We start from the raw sequence: 24,138 nt of genomic DNA, 5'->3' as shown, positions 1-24,138 counted from the left end.
CCATTTCGTCACAGTGTACTGTGAAACCTATACATGCAATCCAACCCATATGTCCATATTTTGTATATTAATCATATTTTGTTGCACTGCATACTTCAAACCCAAAATGACATGTAATGACAAGAAAATTGATGTTTGCATGGATAAACGGCAATGCGCGCCACATTATTCACGATGCTCTACTAACAATGTATAAAATGAGGTTGCCAGATTGGGGGCCACCTAGTGGTCAGGGGCCCTAAGCAGCTGCATAGTCTGTGTATAGGCTGGGCCGGCCTTGAGAGAACCACTATCAGAGAGCCATCATCCACAAATGGAAAAAAAAATTAGAATAGTTGCAAACCTTTTCAGGAGTGGTTGACCAACTAAAATGACCTCAAAAGTGTGACGTCGATTCATTTAGGAGGTCAGAAAAGAACCCCCAACAACATCTAAAAAAGTGCGGGCATTGGTTTTTGAGCCTATCTTGTCAATTGTTTTAGTACTTTTTTTATTTTGTCTCTTTTGACCACATAAAAAAATGTTTAATCGCCGTTGCTTGATATATTTTTTCCCCAGCATAACTTCATCTATATGAACTGATTTTTTTTCACTATAACCTACTTCATTACATTATTAGGCCATAAAATACAAGCTCATTAAACTGGTTTAGAACTAACCGAATGTGAATATGAATATATGCATGTAAAATTAAAATAAAATAAAATGCTAAATACAAAAAAAAACATGCATATTTTAGCCAAAATTCTTCAAAGCAAACTCTTCGAAAGAAACACACAAACAAAGCTGCAACTTCCCAGAACGAATGAATTATAAAATAACACTGTCTTTTACATTCTGAAATAGTGCAAATGTAACATTGAGAGAGAATTGAGATGTGTTCAAAATATATGGCGGAAAACACTCAGGTGACTTGAAGTTCCGCTCTGAGACCCCCGATTTGGCCAAATTTCTAAATTGTCCTATATGCATGTGTGATACATCATCGGAAAGCTTAAAATCTAAATTTTCTAGGGGAAGAAAAATTTTGAACAGGAGGGCATTTAAAAAAAATGTTTACAGCAAAACCCTAACTGGAGGTGAGAGCACGCGAGAGCAAAATTAAAGATGCCATGATTTCAACGAGATATCGCGTACATACCTCTTTTCGATCAGACAACTCCATGTAGCATGTATCACCGAGTGTCAAGACACACCTGTGAATGGCCACAGCCGGATTTTTGGGGGATTTTACGGGTGAAACATAGTAATGTAACAAGGGTCGCAATCCAGAAATTGCAGACATCAAGGAGTGGTCGAGATTTTCTTTTTCATATATTTACCCGTTTAAACATTTTTTTTCCATTTTTCTTTGTTTGGATCGGTTATTTATTATCTAAAATATTGGGGAAAATGCTACTGTAGCGAAAAGAATAAAATTAAGCGATAGTTATGAGGTGAATATCCGTGACTTTTTTACAGACTTAATTTTTTCATTGTGACGTAATTTGTTTAAAAGTTTAAAATATGCGAGTGAATAATTGTTTAAACGATTACTTACCTTCTTTCTGTGGCTAGATTGAAACAAAAGCGGTTGCGCGACGTCTGTAAACTGGGGTTTCCAGGGTAAAACGGACAGATTAAAAATAGTTTGGGGACTTAATGCGCCATGAATTTGCTAAGGCAGCACATAGACATATTGTTCTATCAAACACAACAGTTCTTTTGGCTTAAAATACAGCAGTTTATTTTAAAGAGTGGTGCAAGAGCAGAAACTGCTTTTTCAGCCTTGTCTGTGTTTTCCGCCATATACAAATATTTCACACTATGTACAGTGGGCCCTAAGTGCATAAGTGTGCCATTATGTTCAGATAAACATTTTTCCTACCATCAAATTAAACAATCATATCTACAGTTTTCCATGGCCTACTGTATTTGGTGCCAAATAAAAAACTGGGAGGTTCAAATCTGAACTTTCAAATAAAGTTGATGACACCTTAAACACGCCACGTGATGTGACACCTCAGAGTATATCTGTGATGTCTATTACTAATCATTTTTTAACTATCTTTTCTACAAAAGAAATGTAGGATGTGTTTTATATGTTGATGCCCTTGTGGTACTCCATTATTGATGTCACATTGTTCGTTTTTTTTCTCATATTGTTTTCTGTTAACTAAGTTGCTTTACTAAGTACTTCTGTTATCATCCGTAGACTACAGGTTTCTGGAGGACACAGGAAGGTTTGCTGGTAGTGCCCAAAGAGACAATCTCATTTGTGTTCCTCATACACGAGGTAACGCGCGAGTAAGTCCCCCTTTTTTGTATTGACCCTGTTGAGTTAAAATTTAATGTAATGCACTTTATATGCTTAAAAGCTATACACCTGAATTGGAAACAGCTTTTTTTTTTTTAAAGAAGAATAATCTAAATTTATGAAAATTGCCCTTATGTTTTGTTTCATAGACACTGACTATGAAAATTTCCCCATAATCTGTTTTAAATTCTGCACTCGTTGGTCTTAAAACTGTCTTAAGGTGTCTTAAATTTAACGTAATGAAATCTGTTGGAACCTTGTTCTATAGTCTCTTTCTTCCAGGTTACTTAATTCTCAGTGCTCTAAATGAATCACACATGATGTGTTCTGGTTGTTTTGAAGATTTCGCCTCTCATCCAAGCGGGCTTCACCACTTTATGCAAGAAGGCTTGGATAGTCATTTTGTATAGGGCTGGAAAAACAGCTACCGGTATATACTGTATATTCCAAATTGGAGCCTTTATCTATCTTAACATATTGGCTCCCACTGACAGTGATGGATGTCCGATGATCGTTTCCAGACCTCTCAGTTCAAATGAATTGGACATTTATCACCACCAATGAGTTAGTATTCCTGCCAGTTGTAGACGTAGCATTAACAGGCCTAAATGAAAACATAGACAGAGACCCTGAAAACCTATGGTCACCAAAGTTGGTTGTTTTTGAAAAGTAGTGCTAAATGTAGAACAGACTCAAGCAAGGTGGGTGAGAAAGAAAAGAATGACAGATTCACTAATGTCGTCATTCCATGTACTTTTTGTACACAGGTTTGTGTGAGAAACTCACAGGAATTTTCAACCAACACATTGTTCTAGTACAGTTCAAACCTGGCAACACCCTGACACATAGGGCTGGTACACAGCGAAGACTGGACACCTCATAAACAGAGAAGCTATCAAGTGTAGTGAGGAATACTTAGATATACACAGTATATTCCTTGTAAATAGGACAGTCTATTTTATTATGTTACTAGATTTTTTTTCTTCTGTGAGTTCCTGTGAACCCGTTAATGCAACCCCAAACTCGTGATATTTAAAGGCTAGGATTACCGGTAATAATATTCCCTTGTGACTGTCTCTGGGGTCAGTCGTTCAGTCAATATAATGAAGCTTCTTCATCTTCTGAAGGAGAAAAAGGCAGATAAAGGTTTGGCTTATGATTTGTTTTGGGATTTGGCTTCCAGACCATTGGAAATGCAAGAATCTGGTAATAGCCCTATCTTTTTTATAAATCTTTTTTACCACCTCTCATTGCCTGCCAATCTGAAGCCCTGAAAGCTAAATGAGCACCAGAAAGTTAAGTAATTCGCCCTTTTAAACTGTGAAGGCACAAAAAGTTTAACAGTCTAGTTTATTGAAGCATAACAGATGATTGATATTTAATGTATTTGTATAAGAAGGTTACCTCCACCCACACTCTTTTCCACTGAGCTGAAATGTCAGCCAGTATTTGTCTTCGCGAAATGTCCTTGCTGCTTTTCTCATACATCCTATTTTAAATAAGTGTCTTGTGTGTGGGGGTGTGTGTGCATCTGTCAGTGTTTTAATGTTAGTTGCTCCTACTATTACACTCACTGTCTCTTAGTAGACCATATCTGTAACTTGTATTTTCATTAATTTCTCAGACAAACAAGTTGAAGGTAAATGCCAGAAAGATGAACATCACATTGAGAATCTTACCCAGCACCTTCACCAAGCATAAGGAAAACTCCACCATCTTCAATTTTAGGTAAGATAGCAGTCGAGCTGTGGTAAAAAGTGTTTTCTTTTCATACAGTAGAATATGAAACATGTTATTGGTAAATTACGAAGGAATCTGACCTTCCAGCCAGGCCGCTGGAATCACACCAGCCGAACCGCTGCGACCCGCGCAGGCGCAGCTCCAACGGCCCGGGCCGGCGGGACTCCGGCAATCCGGCCAGTAGGGCAAACTCCGCGCATTCACCTTAGTCTTAACCCTTTGTACTGACTCCATTTTGAAAGGTTTAAAGAAGGCTCACCCAAAACAAGTTGACAATTTATTCAGGTCCACAGCGATCAAAACGGCAAGGCGAAACAGACATATGCGAGGAGGCAAACTCGTTCCAAGGTCACCATATCAGAAGTCAACAAAAGGTTCTTAAGAAAAATGACAACGAGTAGTTAAACATTCAGTCTTTTGAAGGCTCTCGCAGGGCGGGCTGTGGGCAGGATGAATGGTGTGTTTGGGATTATTGTCTGTTTGTGGATTGGACAGGAGGATTCGGGAGTTACTGCTGTCTGAGCAACGAGGGCTGTGGATTTTGCCACCTCAACGTCAAAGGGGCTCCTGGAGTCTTGTCAGTCGTGTTATCAGTTGGATATCGAGCGTTCTGTGGTGAGCCTTGTGTTGGGACAGAGCGTCAGGCCGGGAGAACTGATTGCGAGAGTTGGTGCGTCAGTCTTGCTTGTGAAGGCGTCGTGTATCTTTTATGCCCTACATTCTGCTTGTTTTCCTTAAACTATGATATAAATGCTATTTATTTTATATTGGGTGTGTTAGAGTAATGCAAACAGTTAGTGCCTACGAGAAAAGGTACTATATCCTTCTATTACTGGTAATTCTTTTTCCCGAGAGTTAACACGACATATTTATCTATTGCAGTATTATTATTTAAACCAATACACAATATATGGTTTGCATCTGTATCAGCAGTTTAAGAATTTTGTTTTTTTCGTCATGAAAATGGTTATAATTCAATTTGAATCGTAATGATCTCCGTCCTATCCACAGAACAAAAGTGTTCAGACTACTGAGTTGAATAATTAACATAACCACAGGGTGTCAGTCTTGCTAAGGGTTACGTGAAATCTAGCTCTTCTAAAATGATTTGGACATCTTTCATGAGCATTGATTGGGATGTTAAGTGTGACCTTACTTTGGGAGTGGAACTTCTCTACAGTGATGTGAAGCTCATCACCAGATATTGCAAATGCTCGCTATCGCAAATGCTTGTTATCACATATTGCTGTTGATGACTGCACAACTAAGTTAATTGTTTCTCGTCTGCAAAGGAAATCAGAGAGGGGCAAATACTTTTTTACATGTTCTTGCTGTCTTTCTCAGAGGATAAATGGATTTTTATTAACAAGGTACTTACGTAAATATTTTTCTTCCAGCTTTCCAAACAGTTGCTTTATTATTCAAGTGCAAACCAAGTTCATCACTTTTTTTTTTTTTTAAACTTCATTTGGCCTTGACTAAATTTACAGTTATCTCTTATTTTATTTATTTATTTATTTTTAACCTGTCCTGTTCAGCTGTTTGACACGGAGAATGGAAGTCTCAATACCCGGATGGTCTGAAAAGTTTTAATGTTTCACATTGAGAGTCTGACATACTCCCATTGTGATCATTCAACTTACCTCGTTTATTATGACAAAGCAGCGGACAGGAAGGGGTTATGGGGGAACAGAAGAAAAGAAACACAAACTACAACAAGAAATACATTGAACGTCTACACTAACTACCAATATGTTGGTGCTATCGTCAGTTTACAGCTTATCTCACCTGCATGTAATGTCCCTAGGTATACACCCAGAACTGCAAAAATTGCTTGAATATATGATGAGCACTTGAATTTTGTAAGGACCTATCCAGAATTCAGAACTAACACAAGAAATTTGAATATTGGTTTGGTGACTTGTAGAGGTTTTGTACAAAAAATGAATTTGATATTTGTCAGATTGGACCACATTTGTTATTACTAGTAACTAGGGGTGTGCTGATTACCGGTTTCAAAGAATACCGCGGTATGAAAACCTAACGGTTTGAAAGCCGCCAAATTTTCAGTCATACCGTCCCTACGGTATTAGCTATTTTTTATGTCCCAAAAATGCAGGGAGAAATCCCTTGGTTGCAGCTGCAAGGCTCAACCCTCCCTCACCGGTTGTTTCTCAGTGTCAGTGAGTCAGCTGTGCTACGATGGTTGGAGGAGGTGAAACTCCTGAAGGTTTTTTTTCCCCCCATCAAAGAAAACAAAATCGCTAGTATGGGAATAATTATGTGACAGAAAACTTACAGACGGACGTGGCTTAGAGGAGGAGGGCCAACCAACATGTAAAACAAGTTAGCAGAGGGTGGCTGCCGAGGAGGCAATACATCCGATATGATCTCGCAATTACACAGAATTAAAGGTTAGTAAACACTATCATGAACATTTCCCACCAGCTACGAGCGTTAACTCCAACGTGTTTAGTGTGTCTGGCGGTGCTAAAAGTTTTTCTCTCTCTGTCAACTGTCGGTGTTGAGCGAGTGTGTGCGTGTTTAATGAAAACATGATTCGAGTCATACACACGTGCTTTTCATGGAAAATAATTCAATTATTTTTGTTCTGATGGTAATACTGTTGATCTGTGGGTTTAGGCTCTCCTAAAGGACTGCATTTATTTTATTTAGAATATTTTTATTTATTATTAGTTTTTTATTATTATTTTAACTTAACATTATACTTATGTTCCAATTTGCTAATATGTTTTGAAAATTAATCCTGTTCAATAGAAAAAAGTTTAATTTTTTTGTTTTTTAAACCCAGATATCTCAAAGTAACACATTTTAGAACTGTAATTGCGATACCGTGAAACCGTGATATTTTGGCTTCAGGTTATCATTCTGTCAGAATCTCATACCGGCACATGCCTACTGGTAACATGGTATTCACTTGACTTGGTGGGTACTCTAATGATTCTTCCCACTGCTAAAGAAAATACTCTACATGAATCCTTCCTTTCATAATGCAACTAATTGGCACAAATTACAGTTGCATTTTAAAAGGTATTTTAACAATTGATGTTATTTCAAAGCCCCAACAATCCCACACTGGATGTGAAGTACTTACAAAAATATTAAAGTTTAAATGTAGCCAGTAATACATGCATGATGTCCAATTTGGTAAACTTCATGGGTTAGCCAAAAGATGGCTGTGTATTGGATTACCGATGGTAACGCAGAAGTGTCTACTCTGCGTTGTCATATTAGTAACAACACTCATCCATTTAGAAGCTGCCCACTGTGGTCACCACTGAACTGAGTTGCTGATAATTACAAAGTCGTGGGTCTGTCTGTGTGTGTGGAGGAGGACATTTTAGTAGCTTTATTTGGTGTAGATGTTAAAATATTTTTTTTCATTGGAACATTATGCATCGTCAGCCATGAATGACCAAATGTAATACCTTATTTTTCCATGGGTGGCCTGCTTTTTTTCTTGTAACATGCTGCTTGACATTAGTAGGACTAGCAGCCTCTATCCTTTATCTGCTGTCCTCATGATGAGGCTAAAACCACACCTGTATTGGCACACCTTTTGGCCAAAGGGGGGCCAGGTGAGCAGAGGTGTGCCCAATTGACGTGCTTATAGTCACAGTCATAGACATCTCCTCATCATATTTTTTTTTGTTATCTTAAGCAAAACATTCAACATATTTCATCGTCAACTATTAAATTTGTTTTTTCAATTTTTTCCATCTGTCTCTATCTCGCTTGCTCTCTATATTTTTATGATGCTGTCTTCTTTTTTTTTTTTTTGACACTGACACCTATCCCAGGTACGGCATTCACTTTACAACTCTGCGAAATGACTGAATACATTTTGGGACAAGCACCGTTTTTGTAGTGAATTGCATAGTTTCCATTTGCTGTAATAACAGAATAATGGTATCACACCTGGTGCCTCACCCTCATTTTCTTGCATGTAGGAACAAATCAAGGCTTCCACAGTAATATGCAGAAACACACTGACTCAAGACACAAGACAAAATTCTGCCAAAAGTGGCTAAATTCCTCTACCTCAGACCCGTTTATTTATGCCTAACCATTAGTCACCATTTTATTTGCTAAGTTTTTTTTTTACAATATAAAACTGGACCATTTTGTATATAATTATTATTGCAAATATATTATTAAATAACAAACTGTGTTAGAGAGGATGGGAATGTTTTTGAATTCTACTTGATAAGCTTACCAGCAGATCTGTGACCCTGAAGAACCTAAGGAGTAGAAAATACATTTATATAGTCCACTAGCCATGGATAAGTAAATTGTAAAGTAAGAAATACGTTGGAATTCAACCTCAAATGCCGTTCTTTTCAATTTGTAAACTATTTAGGCACAATTAACACATTGACAACACGTTATTTTACATATTTTACTGTATGTACATGGAGCAAACACCTTCAAATTGATAAGTCTTGGGATTTTAATATTCTGTGCGTGGTAAATCATTATTCCCAGGGAGATGCCTCTATTACAAACAAATTACTATCTAATTATGGATTTGAATCTTTTGGTGAAAAGGAAGTCAAGTCTTGTCCATCCGGTTCATCCAACATTAGTTTTAAATTGAGTTAATGACATCCGATTTACGCTATGTCATCTCTAAACACAAATTATGGGGTGAAAGTTGACACCCATGAAAAAGTATACATTAGCGTGCAGGGTGTGTGTGTGTGCCCTAACCGTGTTTTGGGAATAAAATATAAAAATAAAATTCTAAATGTTAAGTTGACAGAAATTATAAAATTATGGCTATTATGTTTTATTATAAGCCATTTATAACCAACACAGTCTTACAGAAAGGTAGAGTCTTGAAACACAGTTAAAACATACAAAGAAAACTTCAATGCATTTCAGTGCAATGGCGGAGAGCTAGGACAGGTTTGTTCACATATTGACCATTAGATGTTGATATTGCCCTTTCACCCTTCACCATTAGGGAAACCCTGTATATTCTATAATTATTATCTAAATACAATAGTATATACGTTATACTTAACCTACATATTACAGAATAACATTTGCATTACTGTCGATCTGAAAGCTAAGGTAAATCCGAGACCGTTGTGATAAGTGGTTATCTGAGAGTTTTGTGACATGTTGTAAGTGGTTCTCACAAATATTGTTAAGGACTGGATTTTAAAATATAATAATTACATTTTGTTTCACTTAGAGAAAAAGTGTTTCTGTGGCACTTGAAGATTGTTTTCCCTCAGAGTGGTACAGAATTCAGCCAGAAAAGGTAAGTTTCCCAACCAAATCTCAATAGATTAATTAATTCAATTTTTTTTTTTTATCCTATCCAACTGGGAGAGAACTTCAATATCTTAATTTCTGCCACCCCCTCGGCTTCCTGCTGTCTTTTAAGTGGTGCTGTCTCTAATCTATAAATGATGGCTTGCTTCACCACTATCTTATAAACTTTGCCCTTCATTGTAGCAGAGGCTTTTCTGTCACAAAAAACACCTGACACCTTTCTCCACCCGTTCCAGCCTGCTTGCGTCAATTTATTCACATCCTTAAAGAGCATAGGACACGAGAAAAAAAGTCTTAAATGGCATTATTACAGTGCCTTGCAAAAGTATTCGGCCCCCTTGAATCTTGCAACCTTTCGCCACATTTCAGGCTTCAAACATAAAGATATGAAATTTAATTTTTTTGTCAAGAATCAACAACAAGTGGGACACAATCGTGAAGTGGAACAACATTTATTGGATAATTTCAACTTTTTTAACAAATAAAAAACTGAAAAGTGGGGCGTGCAATATTATTCGGCCCCTTTACTTTCAGTGCAGCAAACTCCCTCCAGAAATTCAGTGAGGATCTCTGAATGATCCAAAGTTGTCCTAATTGACCGATGATGATAAATAGAATCCACCTGTGTGTAATCAAGTCTCCGTATAAATGCACCTGCTATGTGATAGTCTCAGGGTTCTTTTTAAAGTGCAGAGAGCATTATGAAAACCAAGGAACACACCAGGCAGGTCCGAGATACTGTTGTGGAGAAGTTTAAAGCCGGATTTGGATACAAAAAGATTTCCCAAGCTTTAAACATCTCAAGGAGCACTGTGCAAGCCATCATATTGAAATGGAAGGAGCATCAGACCACTGCAAATCTACCAAGACCCGGCCGTCCTTCCAAACTTTCTTCTCAAACAAGGAGAAAACTGATCAGAGATGCAGCCAAGAGGCCCACGATCACTCTGGATGAACTGCAGAGATCTACAGCTGAGGTGGGAGAGTCTGTCAATAGGACAACAATCAGTCGTACACTGCACAAATCTGGTCTTTATGGAAGAATGGCAAGAAGAAAGCCATTTCTCAAAGATATCCATAAAAAGTCTCGTTTAAAGTTTGCCACAAGCCACCTGGGAGACACACCAAACATGTGGAAGAAGGTGCTCTGGTCAGATGAAACCAAAATTGAACTTTTTGGCCACAATGCAAAACGATATGTTTGGCGTAAAAGCAACACAGCTCATTACCCTGAACACACCATCCCCACTGTCAAACATGGTGGTGGCAGCATCATGGTTTGGGCCTGCTTTTCTTCAGCAGGGACAGGGAAGATGGTTAAAATTGACGGGACGATGGATGCAGCCAAATACAGGAACATTCTGGAAGAAAACCTGTTGGTATCTGCACAAGACCTGAGACTGGGACGGAGATTTATCTTCCAACAGGACAATGATCCAAAACATAAAGCCAAATCTACAATGGAATGGTTAAAAAATAAACGTATCCAGGTGTTAGAATGGCCAAGTCAAAGTCCAGACCTGAATCCAATCGAGAATCTGTGGAAAGAGCTGAAGACTGCTGTTCACAAACACTCTCCATCCAACCTCACTGAGCTCGAGCTGTTTTGCAAGGAAGAATGGGCAAGGATGTCAGTCTCTCGATGTGCAAAACTGATAGAAACATACCCCAAGCGACTTGCAGCTGTAATTGGAGCAAGAGGTGGCGCTACAAAGTATTAACGCAAGGGGGCCGAATAATATTGCACGCCCCACTTTTCAGTTTTTTATTTGTTAAAAAAGTTTAAATTATCCAATAAATTTTGTTCCACTTCACGATTGTGTCCCACTTGTTGTTGATTCTTGACAAAAAATTAAAATTTTATATCTTTATGTTTGAAGCCTGAAATGTGGCGAAAGGTTGCAAGATTCAAGGGGGCCGAATACTTTTGCAAGGCACTGTATGTGAATTACAATCATATTTTGAGACGATTCGACTATATACAACAATTTAGCAAAGCACAGATGACGAGAAATTAGTCTTTTAATCTGCCGTTTAGCCACGCCTACCATTATAGGGCTTTAGCGTCCCCAACAGGTGGATGACGTCAGCGGTAGACTGGGCTCATCGGTTTACTATTCAGCCCATTGAGGGGGAATTATTCAGAACGAGGAAAACACGACAAAGAGAGCCGCAAAATGTCATTGTTTCAGTCTCTCTGCTCCAATATTTTTACAGGATATTCTTTTTATCCAAGTATTTTTCCCCAATAGCTATATAAATGGCTTGAGAAGGACCAGTCAGCCGTCGAGGGGGAACTATTCACAATGAGGAAAACGCGACGAAGAGAGCAGCAAAATGTCACTGTTTCTGTCTCTTTACTTCAATATTTTTACAGGATATTCTTTTTATCCAAGTATTTTCCCCAATTGCTAAATAAATGGCATGGTCATGACAAATAACAGTCTTGTGCTGAATGGAATATGAAATAATAAAAATGCATTTATTCAGGACGACATGGCAAAATTACTCCATAATGGTCAAAACTATCGACTTCACCTTTACTGTCGCACCTCCCGAACGATATTTTATGACACCTAAATCGGACATATGTCATTTCCCTTCCCCGGCTTCGGAGAATGTAAACAAACCAGAAGGCGTGACAGCTAGCCGACATGCTAACCCGAACCGAGTGATGTTTCAAAGTCTTAGAAGCGGAAAATCACACATAACTATCCTGGATTATTTGACATGACGACCCGGTTGTCGATTGTCTTCGCGGATCGGCAAACCGCCCGGCGGAGAGCAATTTACAGCTCGTTCCCCGGAGGAGGGTGGCTGGAGTTGTTGTGCAGCTAACGTGCTGCTGCTAATGAGCATTAGGAGAGCTTTTTACATGCCTATCAATGATCAAACGTAAGTAGTCCTTCATTTAAAGGAAGTTTGTAGTGTTTACTTTGTAATCGCTGTATTCGTATTTGACATAATACAAAACAAGATGTTTACTCACTTTCCTCGTATGTCCAATGGTCCCACAGTAAATATCCACGGTGAATGGGAACCTTTTGAAACTCCAAAAAGGCGCATACGCCTCTCCCTCATACAGAATGATTTTTCTGCAGCCGTTTGGCTGGCGTGATGCAAAAAATAAACATATTAATCCGCAAAATCAGCTGAATCCTTCGTCCTCATACACAACAGTACACTGTAGCGTGAAGACGACGTCTTCTACCGTACACATTTACGCATTTAGTTATTATGCTCCCCACCTCTGGAACAAGTTACCCGAACGTCTGAAGTATGCTCAAACTGTTAGCTCTTTTAAATCAGGGCTAAAAACGCTTTTGTTTAGCACTGCATATCTATAACTGTCTATATATTTCAATCTACCTGCTTTCTATTCCTCTTGTTTTTATCTCCATTGCTGATTTCAATTATTATTATTTGTAGTAGTTTTTGTTTTATTTTTATTTTATTTATTTTTATTCTGTGATTAAATGCGATCTTTTGTCTTCGTTTCTACGTTGTGTTGATTTAAATGTGATTTTTATGATCTTCATGTGATGTAAAGCACTTTGAATTGCCTTGTGTTGAATTGTGCTATATAAATAAATTTGCCTTGCCTTACACGTCACAGCGCCCTCCTCATTTTCACTCATTTTTCAGTCACTCATTTTCATGGCGCGGGATTAAAAAAACTAAATAAAAATAGCGATCGCTTCCACACACATCCAAGCGGCCCATATCATTCAAGGGCATAAAATACCGCGTGTATTATGAAATAAACATGCTTTTTCGTGTCACAGGCACTTTAATACACTCACCATGGCTCTGAACTGTATTAAAAAGTCCTCCACTTTAGCAATTTATTCTCCCTCCATCCTCTTTCTTCCTACTTCACTGTTCTCATTTATGCACAAATATTCTTTTATTTTGGCTTGATTTCTCTCCTTTCCGATGCATGTCACCACCTTTCTAAATGGTCCTCCATGTACTCCCTGCTTTCACTGCTGATCACAATATTATCTGATGCAGTACTGATGCAGTCCCACCTTTGGCCATTGACGTCTGCTCTATGTTGCATCGCAATATATTCTTGTCTCGTCTCCTCAGTCCTCTCATTGTTGTACAACTTCTTTGCAAGCTTCCTTTCTTGTTTGGTTTCCTTTTCTTAAATACTTTCCACTCAACCACTAGGTCTCCTTCTCCCCTTTCCTACCAGAAGACACCCAGAGTCCCCTCCTGCCTGTTTCTCTAATCACCAAAATGTTAGCGTTAAAATACCATATATGTATGATTGATTTCGTCTTCATATGTATTTTTATTGTCATTTTAGGGTATGTGAAAGGCTAACTCTAGAACAGATCTTGACGCCCTATATACACCCAACAGAGTCTGACCCTGTAATACGACAGAAGTGAGTTTTTTTGGGGAGGGGTGGGGGGGGTATTATGGGTTTAGAGCTTTACATTAAGACACAGTGTTAATATGAAACTATGTTCCAGGTTGAAGAGGTATGTACTTACCCCCATTGAGGAAGTCAATGTTTTCATGAAGGCGGAAGGACGGAAAGCAAACTCAGTCAGGTGAGCTACAGTGGATATACTGTAAATAATGACTTTATTTCTTAATCACTTGCCATGGTCAGGGCCATAGCACCATGTTTTGGGCCCTGTACACACCCAATGTAAGTGGGCCCCTATCCATGCTAGTGCATGAGACTCGTGAGCAAAAAAAAGATGTGGGACGTATTTATTTAATAGCAAAAGCAGGTAGGCCACTAAAAGTGTTGCCCATGATTTTAATGTCCTGATAGATTCTATAAGCCAAAGGCATTTGAGAGAAATTGGCAGTTCTGCAGTAGCTTCCAGAAGTCAAACGCATTTGATAAAATTTGACAGTTCGTCTGACACACCTCACAACTGCTGGTCACATGTAACCACACCAGCGTAGTCTCTCTACGTCCATCACCTTCACCTCGAAGATCCTCAAAGAACAGCCACACAGACAGCTGCTGGAGCAATTTGTTTCCGTAGCCATAGAATATCTGCAGTTTGTCAGAAACCTTCTCAAGGAAGCTAATCTGCATGGTTGTCGTTCTCTTTGGAGTCCTGCAGGTTGTCGTCGCAACTGACTTGAGCAGGAAAAGAAGCTGGTATTCTGTGTTACCTGGCACTTTTAGAGACTTGGTTCCTTCATTGATGAATTCATTTTTTTATATACAGTAGTCAGTTGCAAAGGGAGCAAATGCTCTGGGTTTTGAAGCCCAATGTTCACAAATTATATTTTTGTGAAGCAAAACAATTACTTACATCCATTTGACATATTGGTACAAAGAAATTATGTTCAAGTGAATGGAGGAGCTTCATTTACACAAAAGTAGTGCTTTGCAGACATTTTGGTTTCAATGAACTATGTTGAAATGCACTGAGTAGTTTAATTCGGTCAAACATTTTAGGATGTCAATTAGCTGGAAGATTTATTTATTTTTTTTTTTATTGGTGGCGAGGCTTAGGGCTGATTCATGCTTCTGCGTTCCAGTGACGGCGGAGCAACGACAACAAGGGAACGCGTTGCTCTGTAATTCACCGCCATGCCACTAAAGGGTGTGGCTTTGTCTTTGTACGTTTTGGGGGGAGTCCTGTCAAATTCCTTTAGTTTTCCTCCGGTCTATGACAACAATGACAACGGAGATGGAACGTGTGTATTTGTAGCTGCAGCTAATCAATATTGGACAACAAACATTGTTAATACACATGTTGAAGCGTAGACGACACAGAAGACGACACCGTTTGCAAATGTTCGAAAACGGCGATGGTGTTGTGCTGAACCGGAAACGACGTACTGAGCGGACCAATCGCAGTCCTTCGATGTTCACGTCATGCACGTTGACGTGACGCGCAGTCAGGATTTTTTGGAGCTACATGTCAGGTTACGCCGTAGGGTCGTAAATTGGGTCTGCGTTAATGGCGTAAAGTCCGCCGTCACCGCTACGCAGAAGCATAAATTGGCTTTTAGTCCAGGGGTCTCGAACCAATTTCACAAACGGCCACAGTGGATGCAGGTTTTCATTCCAATCCTTCATTCCAATAGCTTAAGCACAGACGGTTTAACCTATCTATGCTAAAACAAGCAGAACCTGACTGAAATTAACTGATTACACTTTTAAGACACTAGATTGGTGAAAAGGTATCATCTGCGGGACAACCACTGCGAGCCTTTTTGGACCAGTTTGAGACCGATGACTTAGTCCTTATTGCTTTCAAAAAGCAGGTGAATATTGTACAGTAGGTAGTAATGGTGATATATCGTGATACTTTGTATCCCAAAAGGTTATCGATTTGCTCCTGCCAGCAATCGAGATATCGTTTTATAAAGGTGTCAATGTCTAAAAAAATAAAAAGGAGCAAACAAGTTGCTACCAAAATCTTTCACCACAACAGTGTCCCAGTTAACACTAAGGTTGCATTGATGGTGCTTGACGCCCAGTCCATTTAGACTAGGAACGTTCGTTCATTCGAAACCAGAGCATTTACAGTTATTCTGTCCGATTTTCAGGTCATTTACAGGTCACTTGCTGTTCATTTTAGAGCATTTACAGGTCATTTTACTGTTTAATTTAAGTTTGCGTATTGATTTGGGTGATTCCCAGGTCACTTCCTGTTCTGTAACTCAAACAGAAAGTGACTCATAAAATAATCCAAAATCAATAGGAGGTAACTGAAAATCAACAGGTAAATGACCTTAAATGGCCCAAAATTACCTCATTGCCTGGCATTGGCTGCCACTGACGGCCATAGACGTTCAATCCATTTGAAGTGGGAGGGATGGCACCCTCCCAGTTTAAATGGATTGGACGTCTACTAGTGATAAACTCATTCCAATTCACAGCAGAAGCTTGTTTTTCTTTTTATTAGTTGTTTGTAGAAGATCGTACAATGATTTCCTGACCAATGTATCGATAATAATTGTATCGTCAGATCATTGTTATCGTGAGCTTTGGTACCACAAATCGTATCGTATCATGAGGTACCAAGAGGTTTCCACTCCTATTGTACAGTATTGAGAATGCGTGCTTAGTTGTATTGCATATTCTGACCTGTAACAACATAAATAATATACTCCTATATCGTGTGTGCATAGTGGTAGTCGATAAGCTGTTATCATGTTCGGTTTTCCAATTCAATTTGAATTAAGGTTATCTCTCATTAGTGCAGGAATGTCTACCCTATTAGTTGTTGGATCATGTCAAATGATCTGCAACCCTTTCTCCCTTCTGGGAGGGACGGCTTCTTGGAACAATCCTGGGGAGGGGGGGTAGCCCTCCAAATATTACACTCTGGAAGAGTGCTTTGATTGGCTTGTTGAGAGGGTGTCTACTCAGGCGGCTCAGTCTCCTTATGCTTTCAGCAAAACAAACAATAGCTCTACAACTGTTTTTGTATTTGCTTTGACAGGTTGTGGTGATTGTGCCAGTTGCAGTACAAATCCAAGCTTATTTTCTTTTGTCTTTTGGTGATGACAGCCCAGCAAAGTGTTTCTGAAGCAGGTTGATTGTAAAAGCAAACCATGTCTTTCAAGAATCTAGTTAAGTATTTTGACAGGTGATTTATGACCATCCCTAGTACTGACAGGACTACTTAGAGACGAAAAAAGATTCAAGTCATCCCAACAAGCAGTGTGTTTAGAGCTATGGAAGCAGCTAGACTTGACTTGGGTATCTGTTTCGAGAAACAGGATTTTCAATGCACCAGAACATAAGTTTTACTATATGTCTTTCAGTGTATTGCAGAGAGGTGGAAGAGAACTGTTGTTTTCAGATTTTCTGTATTACTTAATATGCATGTTGTGATAATGTCATCATTAATTGGTCTAAATTTGACCTTGAATAGGTACCACAAGTTGGATTTACGGAAGAGCTTAAGAGACAACCTGAGCTACAAAATTCTGATTGAGTATCCTTTACTCCATGTGGTACTGCGCGAGCATTGGAAGGACTTCCCATTGAAAGAATCAGGTAAATTACTTATTGATTCAAAACACAATTGCTGTAATTTTAAGAACTATAAGTCACTTTTTTCGCCCGCATTGATTCTTGTCACTAATAGTTCAGTACAGCTAATTTGTGGATTTTTACACGCTAATGAGCTGTACGTCTTTGGGTGGAAACATCCCATAGAACTATGTGGCCATTTACGTTTTACATTCCAGTTTGGTTAATATACAGTATGAGCACATACTTGTGAAATTTGGTGTGTGTGGCTAATTGTCAGGTGCACCTTATAGTCCAGAAATTATGGTACTCTGGGACCTCTACTTGAGAACGTCTCTGAATACAGAATTTTCAGGTTAAGACACGCCTCAACGGAAAAATGTTGCCTCTTGTTAAAAAAGACATTTCAGGATACAAAAGGCAAAAATACAGAATGCCTGGTCCTCACATCTCCCAGAGTTTACTGAACGTAAAATACTTATAACTGCTCTACCATTGGCTGTTGCTTAGGATTCCTGGCATCCAATTGGCTAAGAGGGACCTCTACTGTATGTGTATGTGTGTATCCCAGCGTCGTCTTCATTAGCCCTTCATGTTCCGACAGCTTAACATGAGTGTATTCAGTTTTATTCTTTGCTCTATTCGTGATTTTTTACATTATGCTCAACTAAGATTTTATGTTTATCGCACGTATTTGTTACGTTTTGATGTATGTCAATGCATTATAAAAGATTTATGTCTGAATGTTGGGGGGTTTGGAATGGATTAGGGTATTTACATGGAAGACGTGGCTTAATTTACACAATTTTCACGTTAAGAAACTACTTCCAGAACCAATTAATTTCATAAGTAGAGGTACCACTGTATTTGTTTCATATAGTCATGACACTCTGACATCTGGAACAAATATCTTTGGATGTTTAATGCATTAACATTTATGACTGATGCTTTGCTTCATTTTTCTGTTGACCCCTATACTTTTGTTGGGTGGGGATAAGAAGTAATAGTACCAAAATGATTCCAAAAGGATCATATCATGGTCTTGGTTTCTCCAACAGGGACTGAAAACATCCCCTTCCTCATATTTTTGCCATGGCAACGTGCTACCCTGACAAAAAAATAATGTGTTCTGCACAAAATCACAATCTCTAGTTCAATCTCAACAGCAAACATTGCCAAAGAAAGGATTAAATATGGCTTACTGTTAAATAATGACTTCATGTGATGTGAAATGACATGGGAGGAGCCGTTGTGCTTATGTCACCTGCATGTCACTCCCTGTGGAGTCTTATGGGCCATGCCATTATTGAGACGTAACAATTGTGTTGAAACATTAACTTGAAATTTTACTGGTTTCTCAACACACATGAGGCTCTTGGCTGTGTTTTGTCATGATAAACCATGCTTGCCATTTATCGTATCATTATTGTCAGATCCATTCAGCCTGAATGACAAATTAGGTTATTTTGGTCTCTTTTTGTGAATGTTTTCCATGATAAGGCCTTGCTGTGTCACTGTTTTGATATAATGCTAGTCAAAGGAACATCCTGATAATTGCTCATGCCACAGTTTGGAAAGCTGGGTAGGAAGTGATAACAAGCTATCAAATACTGTGACAGTGGCTTATATAGCCAGGATAAAGGGTTTGGAGGCACTATGGCTCCACTGCCTGCCAAAAGGAGTTAGACCCAGTCAATTCAGAAGAAGTGTCACAAAACATATGTAAATCAACCAGTGTTATTAGATGATATTTAAGGAAAAAAAAGGTTAGTGAGATACACCTGACCATAAAAAAAGTATAGATGTAGTGTAATAATACTTAACAAATTTATGTATACCGCTGTTAAGAAAACGCAGCCGCAAGGCACCAGTTCAGTCATTTAATAGGTTGGTCCATTCGTCTAAATCCACGCCAATTTTTTTATCGCGCTAACACACAATGTTTGTTTTTTTTTTTTGTCAGATAATATACTGTAAATATATATATATATATATATATATATATATATATATATATATATATATATTAGGGCTGCAGCTATCGAATATTTTAGTAATCGAGTAATCGACTGAAAATTCTATCGATTAATCGAGTAATCGGATAAAACAAATATATTTTTAGGTGAAGAGCAATTATACATATACATGAGAAAACAAGACATTTCATCTAATCTTGAACCATTTTCAGTCAATCAATGTCTTTATTTTCGTTGTATATTGTTGAAAACAGCCAACAATTGCATCTCAGGTGTAACTAGAATTTAAAAAAAAAAAAGACTAATTAACTGCTTTCACTCAAAAAACTTTTAGATCTTATTAATGTATATATATATATATATCTTACTTAAAAATGCCGTTACGCTTGATAACACACATCACTTAAAAGTTAGGATTTTTTCCCCACGTGTTTCAATTGAATTTCTCTTTGTGTCAAGCCATTTTTAAGTTCTAGTTAAGTTTTAAGTTAGTCTAAACTGTAAGTCCTTATAGGATTTTGAGTTTTTGCAGTGTTCAAAATAAATGTATGATACAGGCTGTATTGGAGCACATTAGGGACCAGTGCTACTTGGTGTTTTATCCAGCAATGACTACTGAGCTAAAATTGATAGTTAGCATGATTAAGTTTTTATTTTACACCCTCATCACTCCACAATGCTATGTTATGTTAAAGCCTGTATGTAAGACACGTTAGCCACGCATCGACAGTGGTCATAATTAATTGAAACCTAGCCCTCCGCAGGGCTAACGTTCCGTGAGCTAGTAGCGACAGTAACGTTAATCTTATTTATTTGCGCTTAGCGCTCTTTATTAGCGCTCCTTATTAGCGCTTAGCGCTGTACTGCTTTAAGATGGCGGCTGTTTACAAACGCTGCTCAGACGCGGCCGAGTCTGTCATTGTGCATCTAGTTCAACATACATGTGATCTCTATGAGACGCGCCAGACGCTGCCTGTTACCAATGTAGCATCGTGCGGGCTAGTATTTAGCATTTGTCGCATTTTCTCCGATATGTTAGATAATGAATCCAAACAAAGAAATAAAAAATAAAAAATAAATAAAAAAACGTTTAAAAAGGTAAATATATAAAAAAGAAAATCTCGACCACACGTTGATGTCTGCGATTTCTTCATCGCGACTCTTGTTATATTACCAAGTTTCACCCATAAAATCCCAAAAAAATCTAGCTGTGGCCATTCACAGCTTTGTCTTGACATTCAGTGATACATGTTACATGGAGTTTTTGGATCGAAACAAGGTAAGTACGCAATAATATCTCATTACAGTCGTCGCGTCTGTAATTTTGCTCTCGCGTGCTCTCACCTCCAGATAGGGTTTTGCTGTTTTTTGTTTATTTTTAAATGCCCTCCTGTTCAACATTTTTCTTCCCCCAGAAAATTTAGATTTTAAGCTTTCCAATGATGTATCACACATGCATATCGGACAATTTTGAAATTTGGACAAAGTGGGGTCTCACAGCGGAACTTCAGGTCAACTGAGTTTTTTCCGCCATATACAGTATATATGTGAACAATCCAGTGTACGGTATCAGTAAATGTGTGGTGATCTGTTTTAAGGTTATAGGAAAGTCTTTTTTTTTTTTTTCTCCGATGGTCAACTTGAATCTCCTTTGACCTCATAGCTTGATTTAAATGTCCTGCTTTACCTCACCACGGGAAAATATTGTTGCAAAAGAATTCTAAAATGTAGGTTTTTAAAAAATGGGAATACCACAACTCAATTTAGTGTTTCTTTCGTCTAGCGATGGATCTTTTATCACCAGATTACGTATAGCTGATGCAAAGTTCATTGCGTTGACAGGCTTAAATGCTGAGTGATTGCATTTTTGTCCGTAAGGCAGAGGAGCCTTTACAGTGATGTCAGGCCTGACAGGCATTGATCCAATAGAAGTACTTATGTAAACACAAGAGACAAATACCAGGATTGCAAAAGTTTGACGATGCCAAATCAAAAATAATTTCAGAATGTATTGAGTGTGTTTGTAAAGGATCTTATTAAATGTATTTAAATAGTTTAAATGTATGGAAGTAATATGTATAATTTGTAATTCGTCATGTAATTTATCACCCTACAGCCTTTATTTCTGACATGTCCACCCTGTTATGTTACATAACTTAGTTTGGAATGGTGCCCCAATCAGAGTACTAGCAAGGGCCCAAACCATAGCGTCATCCTTCCCGTCCTGTCTGACCTGTCCCTCATTTTTGCAGTGTTTACATAGGACTCTAGCTGTGCATGAGCAAAATCATCAAACTAAACAGATGCATTCTCACTCGAAAATGTACCTATTTTTTTGTTGAAGTAATAATATTTCCTTTTTGCTTCGCGCTTTATATTTTTTTAATGTAAATTCTTGTTTGTATTGTTTCAGCGGAACCTGCATCAACCTACAATAAGTGTGAAATAAAGGGTGTGTCTATGGGCCAATCAAGCGAGGACATTCCCTTATGTTCCCCATCCTCGGTTTGCCCTCCCACAAATAGAGATGACATCTTCACAGCAACGCTGTATAGCCCTGAATCATTGCCCCCACTAGAGAAAAAGTTGAAGCGAGAATTGGGGGAGGAAGACCTGGAAGAGGGAGAGATTCCAGATAGTGAGGATGAAGAGAAGGAAATACAAAAAGTAGTACACTGATTAACATATCTAATGATGCCAAACACAAAGATGAGCTCAGAGACAGGGTATCTGTATTGACAAAGATGTTGGACTTTTGACAGCAGTGTGACTTCCATCATGTGCTACCCTGTAATTTTTACATTTGTTTTTATATTTGTCTCTAATGAAGAACTTTTAGGTTTGTTGTTGTTTTTTTTTTTAACATAAAGACCATTAAAGTGTGGACCTAGGTACAGTTGTGGTCAAAAGTTTACATACACTTGTGAAGAACATAATGTCATGGCTCTCTTGAGTTTCCAGTTATTTCTACAACTCTGATTTTTCTCCGACAGAGTGATTGGAACAGATACTTCTTTGTCACAAAAAACATTCATGAAGTTTGGTTCTTTTATGACTTTATTATGGGTTAACAGAAAAAGTGATCAAATCTGCTGGGTCAAAAATATACATACAGCAACACGAATTAGCAATTTCTTGTGAGTGATTATTGACTTGAACAATCATTGACTTGAACAAGTCAGGAAAGTCACTTGGAGCCATTTCAAAGCAGCTGCAGGTCCTAAGAGCAACAGTGCAAACAATTGTAAGTATAAAGTGCATGGCACTGTTTTGTCACTGCCACGATCAGGAAGAAAACGCAAGCTATCACCTGCTGCTGAGAGAAAATTGGTCAGGAGGGTGAAGATTCAACCGAGAATCACCAAAAAGCAGATCTGCCAAGAATTAGAAGCGCTGGAACACAGGTGTCAGTGTCCACAGTCAAGCGTGTTTTGCATCTCCATGGACTGAGAGGTTGCCATGCAAGAAGGAAACCCTTGCTCCAAAAGTGGCACCTTAAGGCTCGACTGAAGTTTGCTGCTGATCACAGGGACAAAGATAAGACCTTCTGGAGGAAAGTTCTGTGGTCAGACGAAACAAAAATCGAGCTGTTTGGCCACAATGCCCAGCAATATGTTTGGAGGACAAAAGGTAAGGCCTTTAACCCCAAGTACACCATGCCTACCGTCAAGCACGGTGGTGGTAGTATTATGCTGTGGGGCTGTTTTGCTGCCAATGGAACTGGTGCTTTACAGAGAGTAAATGGGATAATGAAGAAGGAGGATTACCTTCAAATTCTTCAAGATAACCTAACGTCATCAGCCCGAAGATTGGGTGTTGGGCGCAGTTGGGTGTTCAAACAGGACAATGACCCCAAACACACATCAAAAGTGCTAATGGAATGGCTGAATCAGGCTAGAATTAAGGTTTTCGAATGGCCTTCCCAAAGTCCTGACTTAAACTTGTGGACAATGCTGAAGAAACAAGTCCATGTCAGAAAGCCATCAAATTTAACTGAACTGCACCAATTCTGTCAAGAGGAGTGGTCAAAGATTCAACCAGAAGCTTGCCAGAAGCTTGTGGATGGCTACCAAAAGCGCCTAATTGAAGTGAAAATGGCCAAGGGACATGTTACCAAATATTAGCGCTGCTGTATATTTTTGACCCAGCAGATTTGATCACTTTTTTCTGTTCACCCATAATAAAGTCGTAAAAGAACCAAACTTCATGAATGATTTTTTGTGACAAAGAAGTATCTGTTCCAATCACTCTATCAGAGAAAAATCGGAGTTATAGAAATAACTGGAAACTCGAGAGAGCCATGACATTATGTTCTTCACAAGTGTATGTAAACATTTGACCACAACTGTAAAAGCGAATGTGCTGACTGATAATTTCAAACAATCCTATGCAGCGTCCATATGTGTTGATGTATTTATGCTGTATGTAATTTGTAACTAAGGGGCACCAGCCCCATACACAAGAATCACCTTTAAAGTTTCTTGTTTTCCCTTATGGTCAAGAACCCTAATGTTATTTTTTATGTGAAAGTTGAGTTTTGTATACCCCAGTGTGGACCTTCATGCACTCACTCATGTAGTCTCTCTATATACTGTATTCTTACCCAATGTTAGTTGAGTACAACGTGAATGCCAGTAATAACTGACGGTCTAGCCCATTGGTGGGGCCCTGTGTTTATGAATGTGTTTTTACAGCCAATGCTAACCTCTTTTGGATGTTAACCCCTATTGTCTGACTTTCTTTGATGTCAAAGCCTGGGATGACGCATTTTCCAGCCGTTTCCAGTCGGGGTAATCATCTCACATCTGAGTGCTCCCCTTTTGTTTTTTGGTCTGTAGTAGGCTACTGCT

At 38.6% G+C, this 24,138-nt stretch overlaps 1 protein-coding gene across 1 annotated transcript in view; it reads left to right on the top strand.

Moving 5' to 3' along the window:
* Positions 1 to 22,249, top strand: part of znhit6 (zinc finger HIT-type containing 6) — a 28,006-nt gene extending 5,757 nt beyond the window's left edge. The window contains exons 4-10 of the mRNA XM_057842177.1: positions 2,195 to 2,286; positions 3,921 to 4,024; positions 9,258 to 9,326; positions 13,656 to 13,736; positions 13,825 to 13,905; positions 17,212 to 17,336; positions 21,702 to 22,249. Of these exons, the coding sequence (XP_057698160.1) occupies positions 2,195 to 2,286; positions 3,921 to 4,024; positions 9,258 to 9,326; positions 13,656 to 13,736; positions 13,825 to 13,905; positions 17,212 to 17,336; positions 21,702 to 21,967 (818 nt within the window). The 3' untranslated portion in view covers positions 21,968 to 22,249. The remainder of the gene's footprint in view (positions 1 to 2,194; positions 2,287 to 3,920; positions 4,025 to 9,257; positions 9,327 to 13,655; positions 13,737 to 13,824; positions 13,906 to 17,211; positions 17,337 to 21,701) is intronic.
* Positions 22,250 to 24,138: the final 1,889 nt, after the last annotated feature.

Source organism: Corythoichthys intestinalis, chromosome 7 (genome assembly GCF_030265065.1).
Source record: "Corythoichthys intestinalis isolate RoL2023-P3 chromosome 7, ASM3026506v1, whole genome shotgun sequence".
Lineage (NCBI taxonomy): Eukaryota > Metazoa > Chordata > Actinopteri > Syngnathiformes > Syngnathidae > Corythoichthys > Corythoichthys intestinalis.
Note: the sequence above shows the minus strand (reverse complement) of the source record. Positions and strands in the feature narration are given on the sequence as shown.